The following is a 16,376-nucleotide window of genomic DNA, read 5'->3' on the forward strand; positions in this document are numbered from 1 at the left end:
AAATGATTAAAAATGATAAATTAGAGCCCTCTGACAAATTTTTATCCATTTGGAGCAAGATTTGTCAAAAATGGCTTTGACACAGTTTTTTTGCTCTTGATTTAGTTTTCAAAACAAAACTATGTCAAAGGAAAAAATTTTTTTCAGTTTCAATTTTTTGGCAGTTTTGAGTTATAAAATGATTAAAAATGATAAATTAGAGCCCTCTGACAAATTTTTATTCATTTGGAGCAAGATTTGTCAAAAATGGCTTTGACACAGTTTTTGATTTGGTTTTTTTTCTTGATTTAGTTTTCAAAACAAAACTATGTCAAAGGAAAAAATTTTTTTCAGTTTCAATTTTTTGGCAGTTTTGAGTTATAAAATGATTAAAAATGATAAATTAGAGCCCTCTGACAAATTTTCATTCATTTGGAGCAAGATTTGTCAAAAATGGCTTTGACACAGTTTTTGATTTGGTTTTTTTCTTGATTTAGTTTTCAAAACAAAACTATGTCAAAGGAAAAAATTTTTTTCAGTTTCAATTTTTTGGCAGTTTTGAGTTATAAAATGATTAAAAATGATAAATTAGAGCCCTCAGACAAATTTTTATCCATTTGGAGCAAGATTTGTCAAAAATGGCTTTGACACAGTTTTTGACACAGTTTTTGATTTGGTTTTTTTTTCTTGATTTAGTTTTCAAAACAAAACTATTTCAAAGAAAAAATTTTTTTCAGTTTCAATTTTTTGGCAGTTTTGAGTTATAAAATGATTAAAAATGATAAATTAGAGCCCTCTGACAAATTTTTATCCATTTGGAAAGATTTGTCAAAAATGGCTTTGACACAGTTTTTGATTTGGTTTTTTTCTTGATTTAAATGTCAAAGAAAAAAAAATTTTTTTCAGTTTCAATTTTTTGGCAGTTTTGAGTTATAAAATGATTAAAAATGATAAATTAGAGACAAATTAGATCCCTTTGAAAAAAAAATTTTAAGTTTTTTTTTTATTTTCAATTTTTTGGCAGTTTTTTTAAAAATGATAAATTAAAAAGTAATTTATTTTAAATTCAATTAACTAAAATTTCAAAAACTTAAAACTAAAATTTAAATACTTTAAAAAATTTCAAAAAGTTGAAAATTAAAAAAAATTATAAATGTAAAATTTGAAACTGATCAAAAAATTTAAATTTTAGACTTAAAAAATATTATAACGCTCAAAGATATTTATCAAAAGAGCTGTAAAATTAAAATATTCATTGATCCAACTTTAACAAAATTTAAAATATTTATTTTAATGCAAGATTGACACTCAAATACTTATAAAAGTCAAAAATTCATCAAAATCGATCATCAACAACTGTTCAAAATTCCGAAATTCGTCAAGATCAACATCTACATTCCACAAAAATGCAAAAAATGTCAAAAATTCAACCAAAAACTGTTTTTGACACGTGTGTCAATCAAATTTGTACCTTTTCCAACAACATCATCTTGTCGCCTACCTATTTACAACGTCCAACCAAACAAACAACAAAAAAATACGATGAAAAATTATTATTTACTCGGCACGTCTCCCTTTTATTTTCATTTTACAAATATGTTGTTATTTTCCAATGCCGATTGTCTCATACATTTATTTTTTTTTTGTTGAAATTATTTTTAGCCCGACTATTTATTAACATCACCACGTGAATATTTATCTGTTTTATAATAATTAAATGACCTTTCCGACGTTTTCGCCGATTTTCGTGAACCTTTTGAGCGAAATTTCTTAATTTCGAACCGTTTTTCGCCAAAAAATCGTCTTGGGAGCTCTGAATTTTTGTAAATTATCACGAAATGGGAAATACAAACAAGAAATTTTCTCGTGAGAGACTCTGCGGTACAGCGAGATGCGAAAATCTTTAATAATAATTTTATTATTGGATGGAATTAGAATCGCAAAAAGGTGTTTAATTTTCTCGAGATGCGAGCGCGCGAGTGTTTATTTGACTTTTTTGCAAGACAGATGTGCCTCGTCGCGAATTTTAATTTCTCGAGTAATTAAAAAAAAATTGATTAAAATGTATTCATCGGCTCGTAAGGCTTACGGGGGCAGCGGCGCTTCGTCAACCAACACAAAAGTAAGTGAAAAACGCAAAAGTGACGCAAGATTTTTTTTATTTTTCTCAAAGTGAGTCAGTAAATTAAGCGGATTCTGAGTCATTTTTATTTGTTTGTCGTCCCGGTGTTCCATTATTTTTCCATTGTGTTCGTTGATGTGAGAAAAAATGCAAAAAAATATTTATTTTGCGCACTAGAGTGACCCGAAAAAGTAATTGGCACGTTTTTCAATGGAATTTTTTTCGTAAGACGCGAATTTCTCTACTGAAGTCGATGCTAATTTCATGAGTAAATAGGCAATTGTTACAATTTAACGGTTTTCAAGCAATCGATTTCAAGCCTAAAACCGTTCAAATGGACAAAAAAATCCGCAGTCTTGGTCAAGAAGTGCTTTTAAAGAAGTTCGTGAACGATGATTTCCAAGTTTTTTGTCTTTATTGCACTTTTGTTGCTCAATTCGAAGGCAGATTCGGTCCTCAATGACGCAGGTAACCCTCGAAAATGACCTAAAATGAAGAAAATTAATTAATTTTTGTCAAAAGTGGGCACTTGTAGTGTTCAATCCGGCGAAATTCTTCCCGATGCGGCATGTTACGACAATTGTTTGGACACGGAAGAGCAACGTCACTTCTTAACATGCATCGAAATGGTCTGTTATTGTCGTTTAGTGGGTGATGCGCGATCAATTTCGCCTCCTGCTGACCCTGTGGTGCCCTTGAACGCGGGAGGAGTGACAGAAAAGCCATCGGAAAATGTTCCAACTGTTTATGTACCATCAGAAAACGTAAATTCAACCACTTTGAGTGCTTCTGTTGAAAGTTCAGCGGTGACTGAAGCAACAAATAATGGAACAACAAGCAGCGAAACTCCAAAAATGGCTGAAAATCAAACAGAAAGTACATCCAGTAGCTCTTTAGGGAGTAGTTCAGTACCTGGAGATGTGTCATCTTCAACAAATGCAACTCCGAAAGTGTAAAAAATTTAAAATAAATTTTTTCTGACGTCTTTTGTGCCAAAAATTGATCAATTCCGTGTCACTTTCGATGAAATTGTTCACCTTCAAGCCGGCTTTTAAATATTTATCACCTAATAATTCGAGTCACGCGTCTGAAAGTAAATAAAAAAGGTGCGAAAATTAAAATTTTTATCAATTATTTTCGATTCTCGAGGCGAAACCTTGAATGGAGACGCCCAGTACATCCAAACAAATGTCACGACATTGACATTTTTGTTGAAATTTATTAAAATTTATGAACTCTTCTCGCGCGTTCTCTTCATCATTAATAATAATCCAAACGAAAAAATTAAACATCGTACGCGGCAAGTCACTCTTATCGTACAGCCGAATTTTTGGCGACATATATAGGAGAAAATTATTTTTATTTGCCATCATCACCAATAGATATGAGTCGCGTCTCGTCTTTTTTTTCCTGTATCATCATCATTCAATGTATTTTTGACTACGGCAGAGCTGAGCAGAGAAGAGCTCTCTTTGTGACACTCGTTTCGTACAATCACCTCGGTCCATTTGAACGACTAATCGTTTGTTTTTTTTTTCTGTAGTATCAAAAGTATGCTCAGTGACTTTTGACAAGGGCACAATTAATCGTTGAGTTGTTTGTGTCGGCAATTTCGGGGAGTCTGTAAACGGGAACGGCTGTGAATTTCTCTTGAATCTCCACAAAATCACGTATTTTCCCGCGAAAACTTTGAAAAAAAATTTTAAATATTTTTTTTAATAAAAATCGTGCCTTTTTTTACAAGTGCTGTGTTAATGAGTGGCTTTAAATATCATCTGAAGGTAAATAAATCGTTAATCAATCAACCTTGATCGTGATTCCATCCCGTGAAATATCTGCGTGAAGTGCGACAAAAACAAATAAAAATGTTTTCCATCATTTTCTTCCTTGATGCGATCGATGGGTGCCAAAAATAAACTCTTTTTTTTCGCTGTATGTGAGATTTGCTCGTTGAACGACAAAAATATCGCGTCTTCCTACATTGCTGCCTTTTATTCATCGTGACGAGTTGCTAATTACGTTTTTCGTCACGTGAAATATTTTCGTTATGAAAACAATGTGAAATTTTGTTGTTTTTATTTTTTTTTTGGGCCGATGATCGCTCGCATTATTTTTATCAACGTGGGCGAAGGCGGTTATTTATGTACAAAATGACATTGCGATTCATATTTTTTTAAAAAAAATATTTTGTCTTTGTCAAAAATCCTGGTCAAGGACATTTTTTAACATTTCCTCGTTGAATTTCAAAAAAACGCGCTAACAATATTTTTTCTCTTGTCTTGGCGTTCAATTCACTCGCATGTACTCTAATTACCGAGTTAATTAAATATTTGGCAATTATTCAGATTTGTGAATAAAGTTTATTTTTATCAGTTTTATTACTCGTGTACGAAAATACGTAGACGCGCAAAAATGATTGCCCAAAAATAGATTAACGGGCGAGACATGATTTATGATGGATTTTAACACTTTTTTATTTATTTTTTAGATGTTGGGATCCGCTTTGATTGGACGAAGAAAGGTAATTAATTACCAATTTTTTTTTTAAATTTCGATTTTAATTTAATTTTTTTTTCAGACCTCACTCAAGAAGGACAAACTTTTTACAGAAAACGAGATTAAAGGTAATTTGTTGTGCCCCTCGTGTTGTGCTTGCATCGTCGCGTCGTATTAACAGCAATTCAACTCTTATCACCTTTCTAATCTTTAATTTGCCTTTCATCGATTTTCTGCATTATTACACACTTTATATGCATAGTTATTGTGAAAACATACTCACATGGGTAAAGTGGAATAGCAGTGAGAGACGATAATAGGTCGTTCGCTACTAGCTGAGGATATCTTTACATTGTAATTTTTCTGAATGTGTGTAATTTTGTGTTATCATCTATGCAAATTATGTGGCATGTTACATGCTGGGAGCGATTTGTTTTGGGTTTGAAAGGCTCAACATTAAATATTTAAAGAAAATTTTTTCTTTAAAGTTTCTGAGCCTTAACAAAACTTAATCCGAGCTATGCAAATATTTTTTACCATGAAATTTTGTGATGAATTTGATGATTTGTAATTTTTTGTACAGGATTTTTAATTTTTAAAGCATGAACAAACGTTAAATTATTCAATATTTTTTAGAGCTTGATGTCTCAGCTCTTTGTAAATTTTTTTCTCTGAAACATATAAAATAAAATTAAACCTTAAGTAGATATTTTTAAAAATTTAAGGAAATTCTACTTACCAAAAATTTGATTTTTAACGCCCTCTACCTTCATTTAGGTTTTTTGAGCTCATTGAAAGCTTCCCTTGTTCAATTTAAGCCTGTTAGCTCTCACTTTCATCTTCTCAAATTTGTCAGTTTTTTGTCTATTTATTCATTTTTGTCTTCCGAATCCATTTCTATTCATTTAGAGAAATTTTAAGAGCAATTTTGATAACTTAGCTCCGATATAAAATGATAAAAATTCAAACATTGACATGCCTAACGAAATTTCCACACACTTGATGTTAACTAGCAATCATTTTCTACACATAAAACTTTTCTAAAGATTCAAACGATGTTTAAATTGTGTGTAATAAGTGATTCTTAACAGCAAATTTGTAAATTTTCATAAAATGTGAAACAAACATGAATAGAAAATTGCATCGAAGGTCATTGAGGTTATTAAAGTTGACCTTCTTACGAGATCTTTTGTTGTTGTTATATGAACCACTTTTGAAAAAGTATCAACATAAACATTATTATACGTACCTTTTTACTCGTGTACCTTATCAGTCACACACGCGATCCAAATTACACGGTCTCCAACCCATTTTAGGGATTTTTTGATAAGAGGCCATAAAAAGTTGTAAAGTGATTCATTTTCGTCATTCTCTCTGTGTAACTTTGTGTTGTTTTGATTTTCATGACTCAACTTTAATTTTTATCTTCTTATTTACTTTTCGTTTACAGCTTTTTAAACTTTTTCCCACTTACATTGTATAATTGTTTTTTAACTGGATTTTAATAACAAGTAAAAAAAAATGAATCTTGAATCAAGACTAAAGATAGCTAATAAACCTAAACCTAAGAAACGTGAATTGATAGTAGATGGTGAATTTTGTAAGTAGTATCACAATGTAAAATTTTCGTCACGTGTCTCGTCTTCGTCTTCATGATCCTTTAAAACTGATATCACGTGTCACTTAGCATGATTATTCGAGCATTTTCAGGCAAAAACTGTCGATTCGACATATAACAAAGGAAAGCCGCTTGAAAATTTTCACTACTCGGAACAGCGGAAATTAAATTTTATTATAATGCATAATAAAATATTTTTCTATTGTGCTTTTAGTTGCACATTTTCATGCCTTATGTAAGCATTTTCAATGGAATTTGGATAATCTGATGGAAATTTGAAGAAATTTATTGAAAAGCTTTACTGAAAATTCAAAACTGTTCTCATATTCAGCAAAAATTGTCAACAAATCTCAAATAATTTACAATTGACCTTGAAATGACATTGAAAACTCTTCAGCCCCTAATTTTATGAAATTTGGTCATCCAAACCTCATAAATTTTGTTCTCAGCTCTTGTTTCGAGTCATGCCTCATAAAGTTAGCTCCCATTTTGTGCAATAAACTATCCATTCCTCTTGAAAACACATTTAAATGTCTTTATCACCATTCTAATGGACAACGAAAAAAAAATCGTTTTCTAAGTACTCCTTTGTTACTGCCATTGGAATGTTTTTCATTACCATTGCCACACACTCAATCAGCTATTAACCGTCTTTTTCTCTGTTCGTACTTTTTCATTCATGCTTACGAGACTACGTTGTCTGTTCCACAAAATAGCCGTAAACATAAAATGAAACACATATTTCGGTGTCTCCTTTGCCAACCGCTACGCGCGAAAGATGTTCGTTCGTACAAACCAGCGCATGGTTGTCTTCCTTACCAACCAAGCTACACATTGTAAAGCCACCACTCTCCTCCCTCCAAACAGTTCCTTTGTAGATGATCAAGGTTCCTCAATTTCGTGGCAAAAATTCTAGATGAAAAAATTTCAAAAGTTCAGAAGTTGCTGCGATCTGGTCGTTCGTAAAAATCACGTCGGAAAACTCGATGCATGATGGAATGGAATTGATTCTTGTTTATACACAGAAAACTATGTGCCATATACAAGAACGTGTAGAAAGTGCGGTTGTAGTAAAAAAAAATATTTTATTTTTTGAAGAAAAGAAGCGATTCATAATATTTTTCAATGTTAGTTAAGAACGGAATTTCTCTTCGATCAGACATGCGATATTTTGTGCGTGATAACAGTAATTTTCGTTAACGACTTTATTTCATCCAATTTGTGAGAGAGACACAAAATTTATTACGGCAGATTGAAAGTTTTAGTGAAAAATGTTTATTTTGAATTAAAATTCAATTAAAAAGTTTGTGCGCGACGGTGATTAATAAAAACAACTAAAAAACTTAAAATGACTGAAAATTTCATCAATATAACGGAGATAAGAGGTATGTGAGTAATCATCGCGTCACACTGGAAAAAAACTTATTTATATTTTATGAATTAGACTTTCAAATAATAATAATGATAATAATAAAACAAATTCAATCAAAAAAATAAAATATGTACAAAAAAAAAGTTTAGTGAGTTGGGAAGAGTAATAGAAAACAGAAGGCGTCGTCAATGACAAGTTTCGATCTATTTATGGATGAACTTTTTTTTTTACGTTATCTAATAGAAGTTTACCTATAAAGTGATGTCTGAAAATGCCATAAAACAAATTCAATTCCTGAACCGGAAAAAATATCATTACTCGTTCCAGAAAAGCAGAGAAAAGTTCACAGTGAAAAATCAAACAACAACGTGAATAAACACGAAATGAAAGTAAAGTCGCATCGCATTATTTATATCTCGCGTCAAGTTTGCATTCAAATCCTTCAAAAGAGTTTGTGTTTGTCTTGCCATCACAAGACGCTAATTTAATATTTGCAGTTCATTTAGTGAGGGTTTTTTTCTCGACGCGTTGTTATTATTATTATTGTTATTTTTGTTGATTATTGTGAGAGATGTCTCCCGATTTCTTATCTTAAAGTAAATTTTTAATATCTTATCGAAGACTTGGGTGGCAAGATTTTAAGTGAAAAACGTACGTGCGAAAAAAATTTGTATAAGATGGTTTTCATTGGTCTGTCCGTTACTATAAGATATATATTTATTCTTGATCAAAAAAATATTCAAAGTTTCGGGAAAAGGATAAAAATAGTTTTTTTTAAAAATTTTAAATTTGCAAAATTTTAAATATTTTTTACGATAAAAAAATTTATACGATAAACACATAAAGAAAGAAAAGTCATTCAAATTGCAGCAAAGAAGACTAACTATCGAATTATCTGCGTTTCAGAGCATAAAAAAATATGTGCATATAATTTAAAAACGTAAAAATACAACGATGACAATATTCACAAAACTGAATTTCAAAAACACAAAATAAATAAATGCTTTAAGAATACTAAGGTTTATAAAAACTTAGGTCATTCCTTTGGCCAAAAACTAAACCTGTGCTCGATCGAAGTTTGGAAAAGATGAACTATAAATTTAATCTGGATCGACTGAATGTATTCCTAACCATTAAAGGCGCTTGCAGTCCTTGGAAGCAGTATTTTTCAATACCGAGATATGCTTTTTTGGTTTTTCAACGCGCTGACGATTCAATGCCGACTGATAGAAGTCTCATCAAGACCACGATTTATACAAAAACATGTTTGTTTATGATGATATCCTAAATTGTCTCTTCGTTAGTAAGATATATGTTGGAACATATCAAGGAAGTGGGCTGAATATTCCAAACAATTATTTGTCAATAAGCTTTTAACTTTTAAAAACATCAATTTCTGATGACGTTCACTTCTTGAGATTTAAGCAAAGCGAAGTAACGCGTCTGAGCAGAGTAAATGAAATGACCTTACATTTTTAGAATTTTTTAATGAAATGAATCAAACTCAAAATTAACATAAAATTTTAAACGATAGATTTTCTATAAATTTTTCAACAATTTCTTTTTGTATAGATAAATTATATTTATAAGAGCAACAAAATGCGCTCTAATCAAATTCAAATTTCTTCGCATGACCGTCCTTGATAACACTTTATCACACATGAGCGACATGAGTAATGTACTTGCTAACAGCTAACAGTCATCGTCGTCGTTCATTCATTCACTTACCTACAAAGGTCCGCGCATAATTATAAATAAATTGTTTGTTTTTATTTTTCGTGCGTTCTAATTTCGGTTTACTACCTTTACAACACAATCCCAACAAGAAGGCAATAAAAATCTCAGAAAAGTGACAATTTTGTGACATGTTTGTTCGAATGAAGAAAACCATTCCGCATATTGGATTCCCGAAAATTTTGATCTGAATCCAAAAACTATAGACGACATTCTTGGAACATTTTCTTTGAGAAAAATTGAATTTTTTTCATTTTTAAAATTAGTGACTAACACGAGAGTCCTCTCTCTGCTTGTTTATTGTGTGTTTACTTGCCTTGCCATCATCCACCTGTGTTTGTCGTGTGTCTCTACATGACACGAACAACAGCTACCGACCAAATATACAGAGGAGAAATCAAAACAGTTTTTGTTAAATATAAATCGCATGCAATTCGCTGCCTACAATTTAGTAGCGATTGAAACATTAACAACTGCTGTAGAAACGGGAAAAATTCTACAGCGAAGGAAAAAAGTTAATTGTAATTTTTATTTTGTTTAAACAAGAAAGGGAGTAGTTAAAAAAACAAAAACTCGTGGCATAAATGGCACCTATGTTGTTCTTGTTGATTTTGCTATTGTAAAGAAAAATAGGAAAAATTTACATAACGGAAAAAAAGAAGAAGAAAAAAAGGACTGTGACCTGAAAAGCTGCAGAAACCTCAACGATAAAAAATAAATTAAAAATGTCTAGACGACTATCGATAGAGCAATTAGGCGAACAAATATCTAGATTTGCATTCCGACGTCCATCGTATTGTAAGTCAACAGTTTTTTTTTCGTGGTTATCCTTGAGAAATTCAATTTCAATCAGATCATCTTCAATTAAAATCACGCCAAAAGAATTTGTACTTGATCGCAATTTCTTTTTTTCTTATTGAATTTCAAAGTCGATCACACAGAAAAAATATTCAAAGTGAAAAAATAAATAAAAAAAAAATAAAATGAGAAGAAATCACTGTCATGGTGCATCATTTTATGTCGCACATTTATTTTATGTGACATTAAATTTTGTTTACAATGTAAATTGGGCAAATTTGCAAGCAATTTAGAAAATTTATTTTAATGCTTTCCAAATGCATTTTTGTTGGACAAGAATGTTGATGTTTTGCTTATGGCTTTTCTTGATAAAAGGAAAAAAAAATTTTCAAGGCCATTGCAAGTTTAAAAAATATTTTAAAAATTTTTTGAAAGATTTAAAATTATTTTTAAAAATAAAAATTCAAAAATACCAAAATTAATTCGATTTACTTAAAAAAAATAAACAATTATTAATTAAAAATTAAATTAAATTAAATATAAAATTATTTTAATAATTTTTTAAATTTTATTGAAAAAAAAATTTTTTAATTAAAAAAATTAAATTAAATTTAAAATTAAAAATTTTTTTTTAAATTAATTTTAATTTTTTTAAGTCAAAATATTTTTTTAAATTTTAAAATTTAAAAATGTTTTAAAATATTTTATTTAAATTTTATTTAATTAATTTAAAATGAATTTTTAGTTTAAAATTGTTAATTTTGTGTTTAATTAAATTTTTACAAAGGGTCACTTCAAAAAATCAACCACAAAACTCGTAATGGCCTTTTACCCCACATGCTCTTTGTTGTCAACTGTGGAAATCTGCCAAAACGTGCTTATTGCAGGTCACTTTATTTATTATTTAAACCCTTTTGAAAATGTTTCAAAAATATTTTTTGTCTAATTTTATTGTTTTTTGCAATAATGACAAATATTTTTTTATTGATACATCCCACACTCAAATCTTGGTCGAACAATTGTGCAAAACTCGTCATAAATAAAATTGAAACACAAAAATTTTTCTTGTTTTTCATTTTTATAATTAATGGATTCTTTCGTATTTTTTTTTCAAAAAAAAAAACTTTTTTTCTTTTCTCGTGTTTTATTTTTTTTTTATTTCACCTGTTGCCAATGGAGACGCCTGGCACATTGAAAATGAATCATTCAACTTGTACAATGGAAAAATGACCAAAGTGGTTAAAATTAAAAGAGAAGCAGCAGGTGTCCCAAATGATACAAAGAAAAAAAGTATCCATAATAATTCACTTTTCAAAAAGTTTATCTTTAAAAGTTGTGAATTTTACAAGAATTTTATGGAGAAAACGATTTTTTATTTCGTTCCAAGCGAAACGAAGACGAAGAAAATTACATTACAACTTTTTTTCTTCAAGGTAATCAAGGAATACGTTACGGTACGCACGGTTTTGATTAAATCGGCATAATCCAACGTTTCGCTTTCCATCAAAAAGCGGGATTCTAATTTAACACTCGCACAAAAAAAAAGTGTATAAAAATATGGAAATTTAATTTTCTGCCTTCTGCTATCATCAGTAACGAAAAAAAAAATAATTTTTTCATGGATAATATTTCATTATTGCCATCGTCGCTTTTTTTTTAGCTCGTTAAAAATTCTAATGTTGATTTTTTTTTATTTTTTTGCAGATCTGAGGACAGCATTCGATTTGTTAGACAGAGACCAAGATGGACATGTGACACCGAATGAGCTGCAATTTATGTTGAGAAACTTGGGAATTCACATAAAGGACGAGTTAGTTGATGATTTGTTGAAAGAAGCCAGTAAAACAGGTGCGATTTTTACGTTTTTCTTCAATTTTTGTTCAAAAAATGACTTTTAGACGTAAAATTTCGATAAAAATCGGAAAACGAAAAGGAAATTACCCGCAATCTCCCGAAAAATCTGCAATTTTCCTCAATCAAAGCATTATCAAGTAATAACATCAAGAAACTTTTTCATGCATCATCGATTAGACAGTCATAAAAAAAAACTTTTTCGTACCTAAAAAAAATTTTGCTCGCTCATTATTTCCCATTGCATTCCGCCAAACATCGCAGCGCAATTCCTGAACTACATTTTTTATTGTCCTACTTTCGTTTTATGAAAAACGCTGCAAAAATATGCCGCTTTACGGTCGCATCAACAACAATAACAACAACAACAAAAGACGGCTTGCGTGATTAACTGCTGTTTATTATCCACATAGGCATTTCCTTTTGACTCATTTTTCTCTCTCTCTTGCCAAGCCATGCCACTTTTTATTACCGATAAACTTTTCTAGATTATTTTTTTTAGCGTTCCTTCGATTTGTCTTCTTTTTTGCGTTTTAAGGAACTTTTTTTTTTTTTTTTTTTTTTGAGGAATCCGTTGAAAAACAATTATCGCGGGCTATTTGATACGCCAAACGTACCCATAGGGATTTGTTTTTAATTTTCTTTGTAATCAATCATGTCCATGGTGACTGGGGAATTGTGTTTATAGCGCGGTGTGTAAATTTGCTCAGTTGACGGTTGGAAAGGAGGAAGTTACTGAAAAGTAATTTGATGGGTTGTGAGAGCGCATTTGTAAAAAAAATATTTTTATCGACTTAAAATTATTTTTTTTTTTTAATTTTTAAAATTTTTTTTTTTTAAATTTTTAATTAATTAATTTTTAAGTTAATTTTTTTTAAACTTTTTTAAATTTTATTTTTTTAAAATCATTGAAGCTTCTAAAAAAATTAAAAAAAAAAATAATTTTTCAACCAAAAAAATATGAAATTTTCATCTTATATTTTATAAAATAATATTTTTAATTTTTTTTTTTTTTTTGTAAAAATCAATCTTGCACTTCAGAAGAGCAGTTTTTGACCTTCTAAATCATTTTAATTAAATTATTGTGATCGAAAAAATGCAATTTTTAATCTTCAGATCACAAAAAGTATCCTTCTTCAGCCGTGGAAGGTAAATTTTAGCCCTTCAAAGCATTAAATATTTTCTTTTAAAACATCAAAAAGGCAGTTTTTGCCCCTCTAAACTCTAAATATTTTCTTTTGAAGCTTCAAATATTTAGTTTTTGGGGTTCAGAGCCTCGTATTTGTATTTTTTGAACTTCTTTAGGGCAATTTTTCTATATGAATGCTTAAAAAAATAATTTTTGTAAATTCATAAAGATCATTTTTAATCATAAATGCTATAAAAATTAATTTTTGGACTCCAACAAGACAGTTTTTGACCTTCAAAACTTGAAAAATCTCCTTTACGAGCTCCAAAATGGCTCTCTTAGACCTCCAAAGCTCGAAAATTCTCTTTTTTCTACTCTAAAATGTAATTTTTATGAATTTTTATGTCTTAAAACATACCTTTTTTGAATAATTTTTTGAACTTGTACCTTAAGAGCTCTAAAAATTTTCATTTTGATGTCCAAAAATTAATTTATCACCCGTTAGAGCTTTAAAATTTACTTTTCAGTACTTAAAAAAGTCAATTTTTAATCTTCTGATCTACAAAAGTCTCCTTTTTGACCTCTAAAAAATAATTTTAAACCTTTAATATTCTAAAAAACCTCTAAAAATTTTTATGACTTTTTAAAACGACATCATAAAACCGCATTTTCCGTCTTAAAAATGTCATTCAACAACAAAAACCGAAAATTTTTAAGGGAAAGGTCAAGAAACATTGTTTACTATTCGTCGTCGTCGAACATCAAACAGTCCCCGTAGTCATCACTTTTGTATCATAAATCGTGTTTATGACAAATTTTCTAGCAAATAAAAGTGTCTTGATTTCATTTAATGATCATTTTATTGTTTTTTTTAACGATGTCTGTACCACACCTTTCCATTCACTCACCGATAAAGACTTGAACTCGTTTTTTTCTGCTCTTTATTTTTTTCATTGTTCGTCAATTAACTTAGTTTTTTCCCCGGAAAATATCGCCAGCGCAAACATTAATCAATGTCTTCCTGAGTTCTGTTTGTTCTTCGTTGTCCGTTGAGAATCGTGACACGTGCTGGACGTGCTTTTGCTGCACTTTTCACCGATTTAAATGCAATTCGTTAGAAAAATAACAACAGAACAGCCGATAATGACGGACATGTTATTAATAAGTACTTAACGGTGACTCGTGAAAAAATTGTTGATTGTCAGAATTTTAATTTTTAACGAGAAATTTTAGAAAAAAAATTGAACTAATCCAAAAAAAAATTTTTTAAACTAATTTTTTTTAATTTTTTTCTATTTTTCAGGAAATGGCTTGATCGACGAAACGGAATTCTTACAGTGGGTAGCGAAAATCCAAGCGCTCAAGGAGGAAAGTTCAAGTTCGAGTGGCACGTCTCCGCCAGATGACGATATTACGCAAGATCTCGTTGCCGCCTTCCGTGTCTTCGACAAAGACAGTAACGGGTTCATAACGCGCGACGAACTAAAAACCGCCATGGAAATGATAGGAGAGAATGTAACTGAAGCGCAATTGTCTGATATGCTTGCCTTAGCGGATATTGATAAGGATGGAAAAATTAACTATGAAGGTAACATAAAATTAGATTTTTTTTTTGCTTCACTTTGACATCGTCGTCGCTCGATGTTGTTGTTGATTTAAAATAAATTACATTTTCATATTTTTTCTATTTTTGTATTTTCAGAATTTGCAAGATTATTACTGTAATAACGTTAAATTTACCTTTAAGAGACTCTTAGGACGTAACCAGTTTTAGTTAAAAATAAATATTTATAATTTATGCAAAAAAAATTAGGAATTTAAGTAAAATTTGGCGTCATCGGCAGACTTTTTTTTCTCTTTTGATAAAAAAAAATAAATATTTAAATGATTTGCAAGAAGACACAGAAAATTTAAAATAAAAACGAATTTACATGAAAAAAGGCGCTTTAAGACAGAAATCTTAATTAAATTGTAAGGATAGGGAATTAAAAGAAAGAAAGGAGATTTATTTATGAAATGCACACAAATGTTATTTGAGGCCTTTTACAAGATTGATTTAAAAATAAAAAAGAACATTTGACTTGAAATTGTGAGTTTTTAATTGAAATTTTAGTTAAAAGTGGTTTTTGAATAAAAAATGGTAAGTAATTTTGTGACTTTTATTTTCGATTTTTTATTCATAATTTTTGAAATTTTTCGATGAATTTAAAAAAAAATATATTAAATTTTTCATTAATTTTTAAAAATTTAATTTAAAATTATACTCAAAACTTTCCTTCAGGTATATGTTTTTTGATAAAACTAAATTATTTAATATGATTAACAAAAAATTGTTCATTACTCTTTTCAAAAAATTTGAAATAAAATTTAAAAACAATTTTAAATAGATTATGTTTTAATATCAAATTAAAATTATTTTTAAGAAAATTCAACAAAATTTCAACGTTTTTTAAAATATTTTTTGTAAAAATGTTAGAATGAAGTTCATAAAATCTTCGCCCAAGTTTTTTATACCGTAGTCGGAAAATTAATATTTTTAGTAAATTTAAATAGATTTAATGTATTTTGTTTAATAAAATAAAAGAAAATTTATTTAATAAAATTAAAAAATAAAATAATTAAATTTAGAATTAAAAAATATTAAATTTCAAAAATTTATTGTAAAATTAAAATTATAATAAAAACATTTTTTTTTTTAAATAATAAATATTTTATTTTTTTTAATTAAAAAATTAAATTTAATTATTTAATAGTATTTTATTATTTAAATACCTACTTCGAATTGAAATTTAGAGAAATTCAATTAAATTAAAATTTTTAATTTAATTAATTTATTTTTTTAAAGTATTTTTGTCAAAAAAAAAAATATTAAATTATTTGTTAAAAATTATTAAAATTATTTATTATTTAAGTTAAAAAATGCTTGTTATAAAAAAATTTTTTACTCACCGCTTTTTAATTATTTTCATGCTTTTCACATTTAAACCACTTAATATTAAAAACTTTCCATTATTCTTCAATTTTTTTCACTTGACATCTTCAAATAAGCATTAAAATGAAAAACTTTTTAATTTTCTGTACAAAACATTTATCTCATTTTATTTTACTTTTTTTTGTTTATTTATCATTGACATTATTTTTTTTCTTCCTATATAACTTAAAACTATTTTTTAGTTACTTTTCTGTACATAGTTTTTTTTCGTTATTTTGAATAGTTTATTCCACACATTTTGTTGTAGTATTTATAGGTATTTTTTTTTATTTTTCTTTCTTTTAT

The 16,376-nt window shown here is 28.7% G+C and overlaps 2 protein-coding genes across 6 annotated transcripts; both read left to right on the forward strand.

Annotated features, from left to right (window-relative positions):
* Nucleotides 1-1,972: 1,972 nt before the first annotated feature.
* On the forward strand, nt 1,973-15,167 carry LOC134832203 (calcium-binding protein E63-1). 5 transcript variants are annotated; one of them, XM_063846165.1, is made up of 7 exons: nt 3,675-3,882; nt 4,590-4,622; nt 4,680-4,725; nt 6,048-6,197; nt 11,824-11,967; nt 14,403-14,687; nt 14,802-15,167. In XM_063846165.1, the coding sequence occupies exons 4-7, from the start codon at nt 6,119-6,121 to the stop codon at nt 14,822-14,824; spliced, it is 531 nt and encodes a 176-aa protein (XP_063702235.1). In that variant the 5' UTR covers nt 3,675-3,882; nt 4,590-4,622; nt 4,680-4,725; nt 6,048-6,118; the 3' UTR covers nt 14,825-15,167. The 5 variants fall into 5 exon arrangements, with proteins under 5 accessions (XP_063702233.1, XP_063702234.1, XP_063702235.1 ...); XM_063846163.1 differs by lacking the exons at nt 3,675-3,882; nt 6,048-6,197 and adding an exon at nt 1,973-2,101; XM_063846164.1 differs by lacking the exon at nt 6,048-6,197 and having other exon boundaries at nt 3,674-3,882.
* Nucleotides 2,443-3,201, forward strand: LOC134832204 (uncharacterized). Its single transcript, XM_063846168.1, has 2 exons — nt 2,443-2,569; nt 2,624-3,201. Exons 1-2 carry the CDS (start codon nt 2,494-2,496, stop codon nt 3,055-3,057), a joined length of 510 nt encoding a protein of 169 aa, XP_063702238.1. The 5' UTR covers nt 2,443-2,493; the 3' UTR covers nt 3,058-3,201.
* Nucleotides 15,168-16,376: the final 1,209 nt, after the last annotated feature.

This window comes from Culicoides brevitarsis, chromosome 2 (assembly GCF_036172545.1).
Source record: "Culicoides brevitarsis isolate CSIRO-B50_1 chromosome 2, AGI_CSIRO_Cbre_v1, whole genome shotgun sequence".
In the NCBI taxonomy this organism is placed as follows: Eukaryota; Metazoa; Arthropoda; class Insecta; order Diptera; family Ceratopogonidae; genus Culicoides; species Culicoides brevitarsis.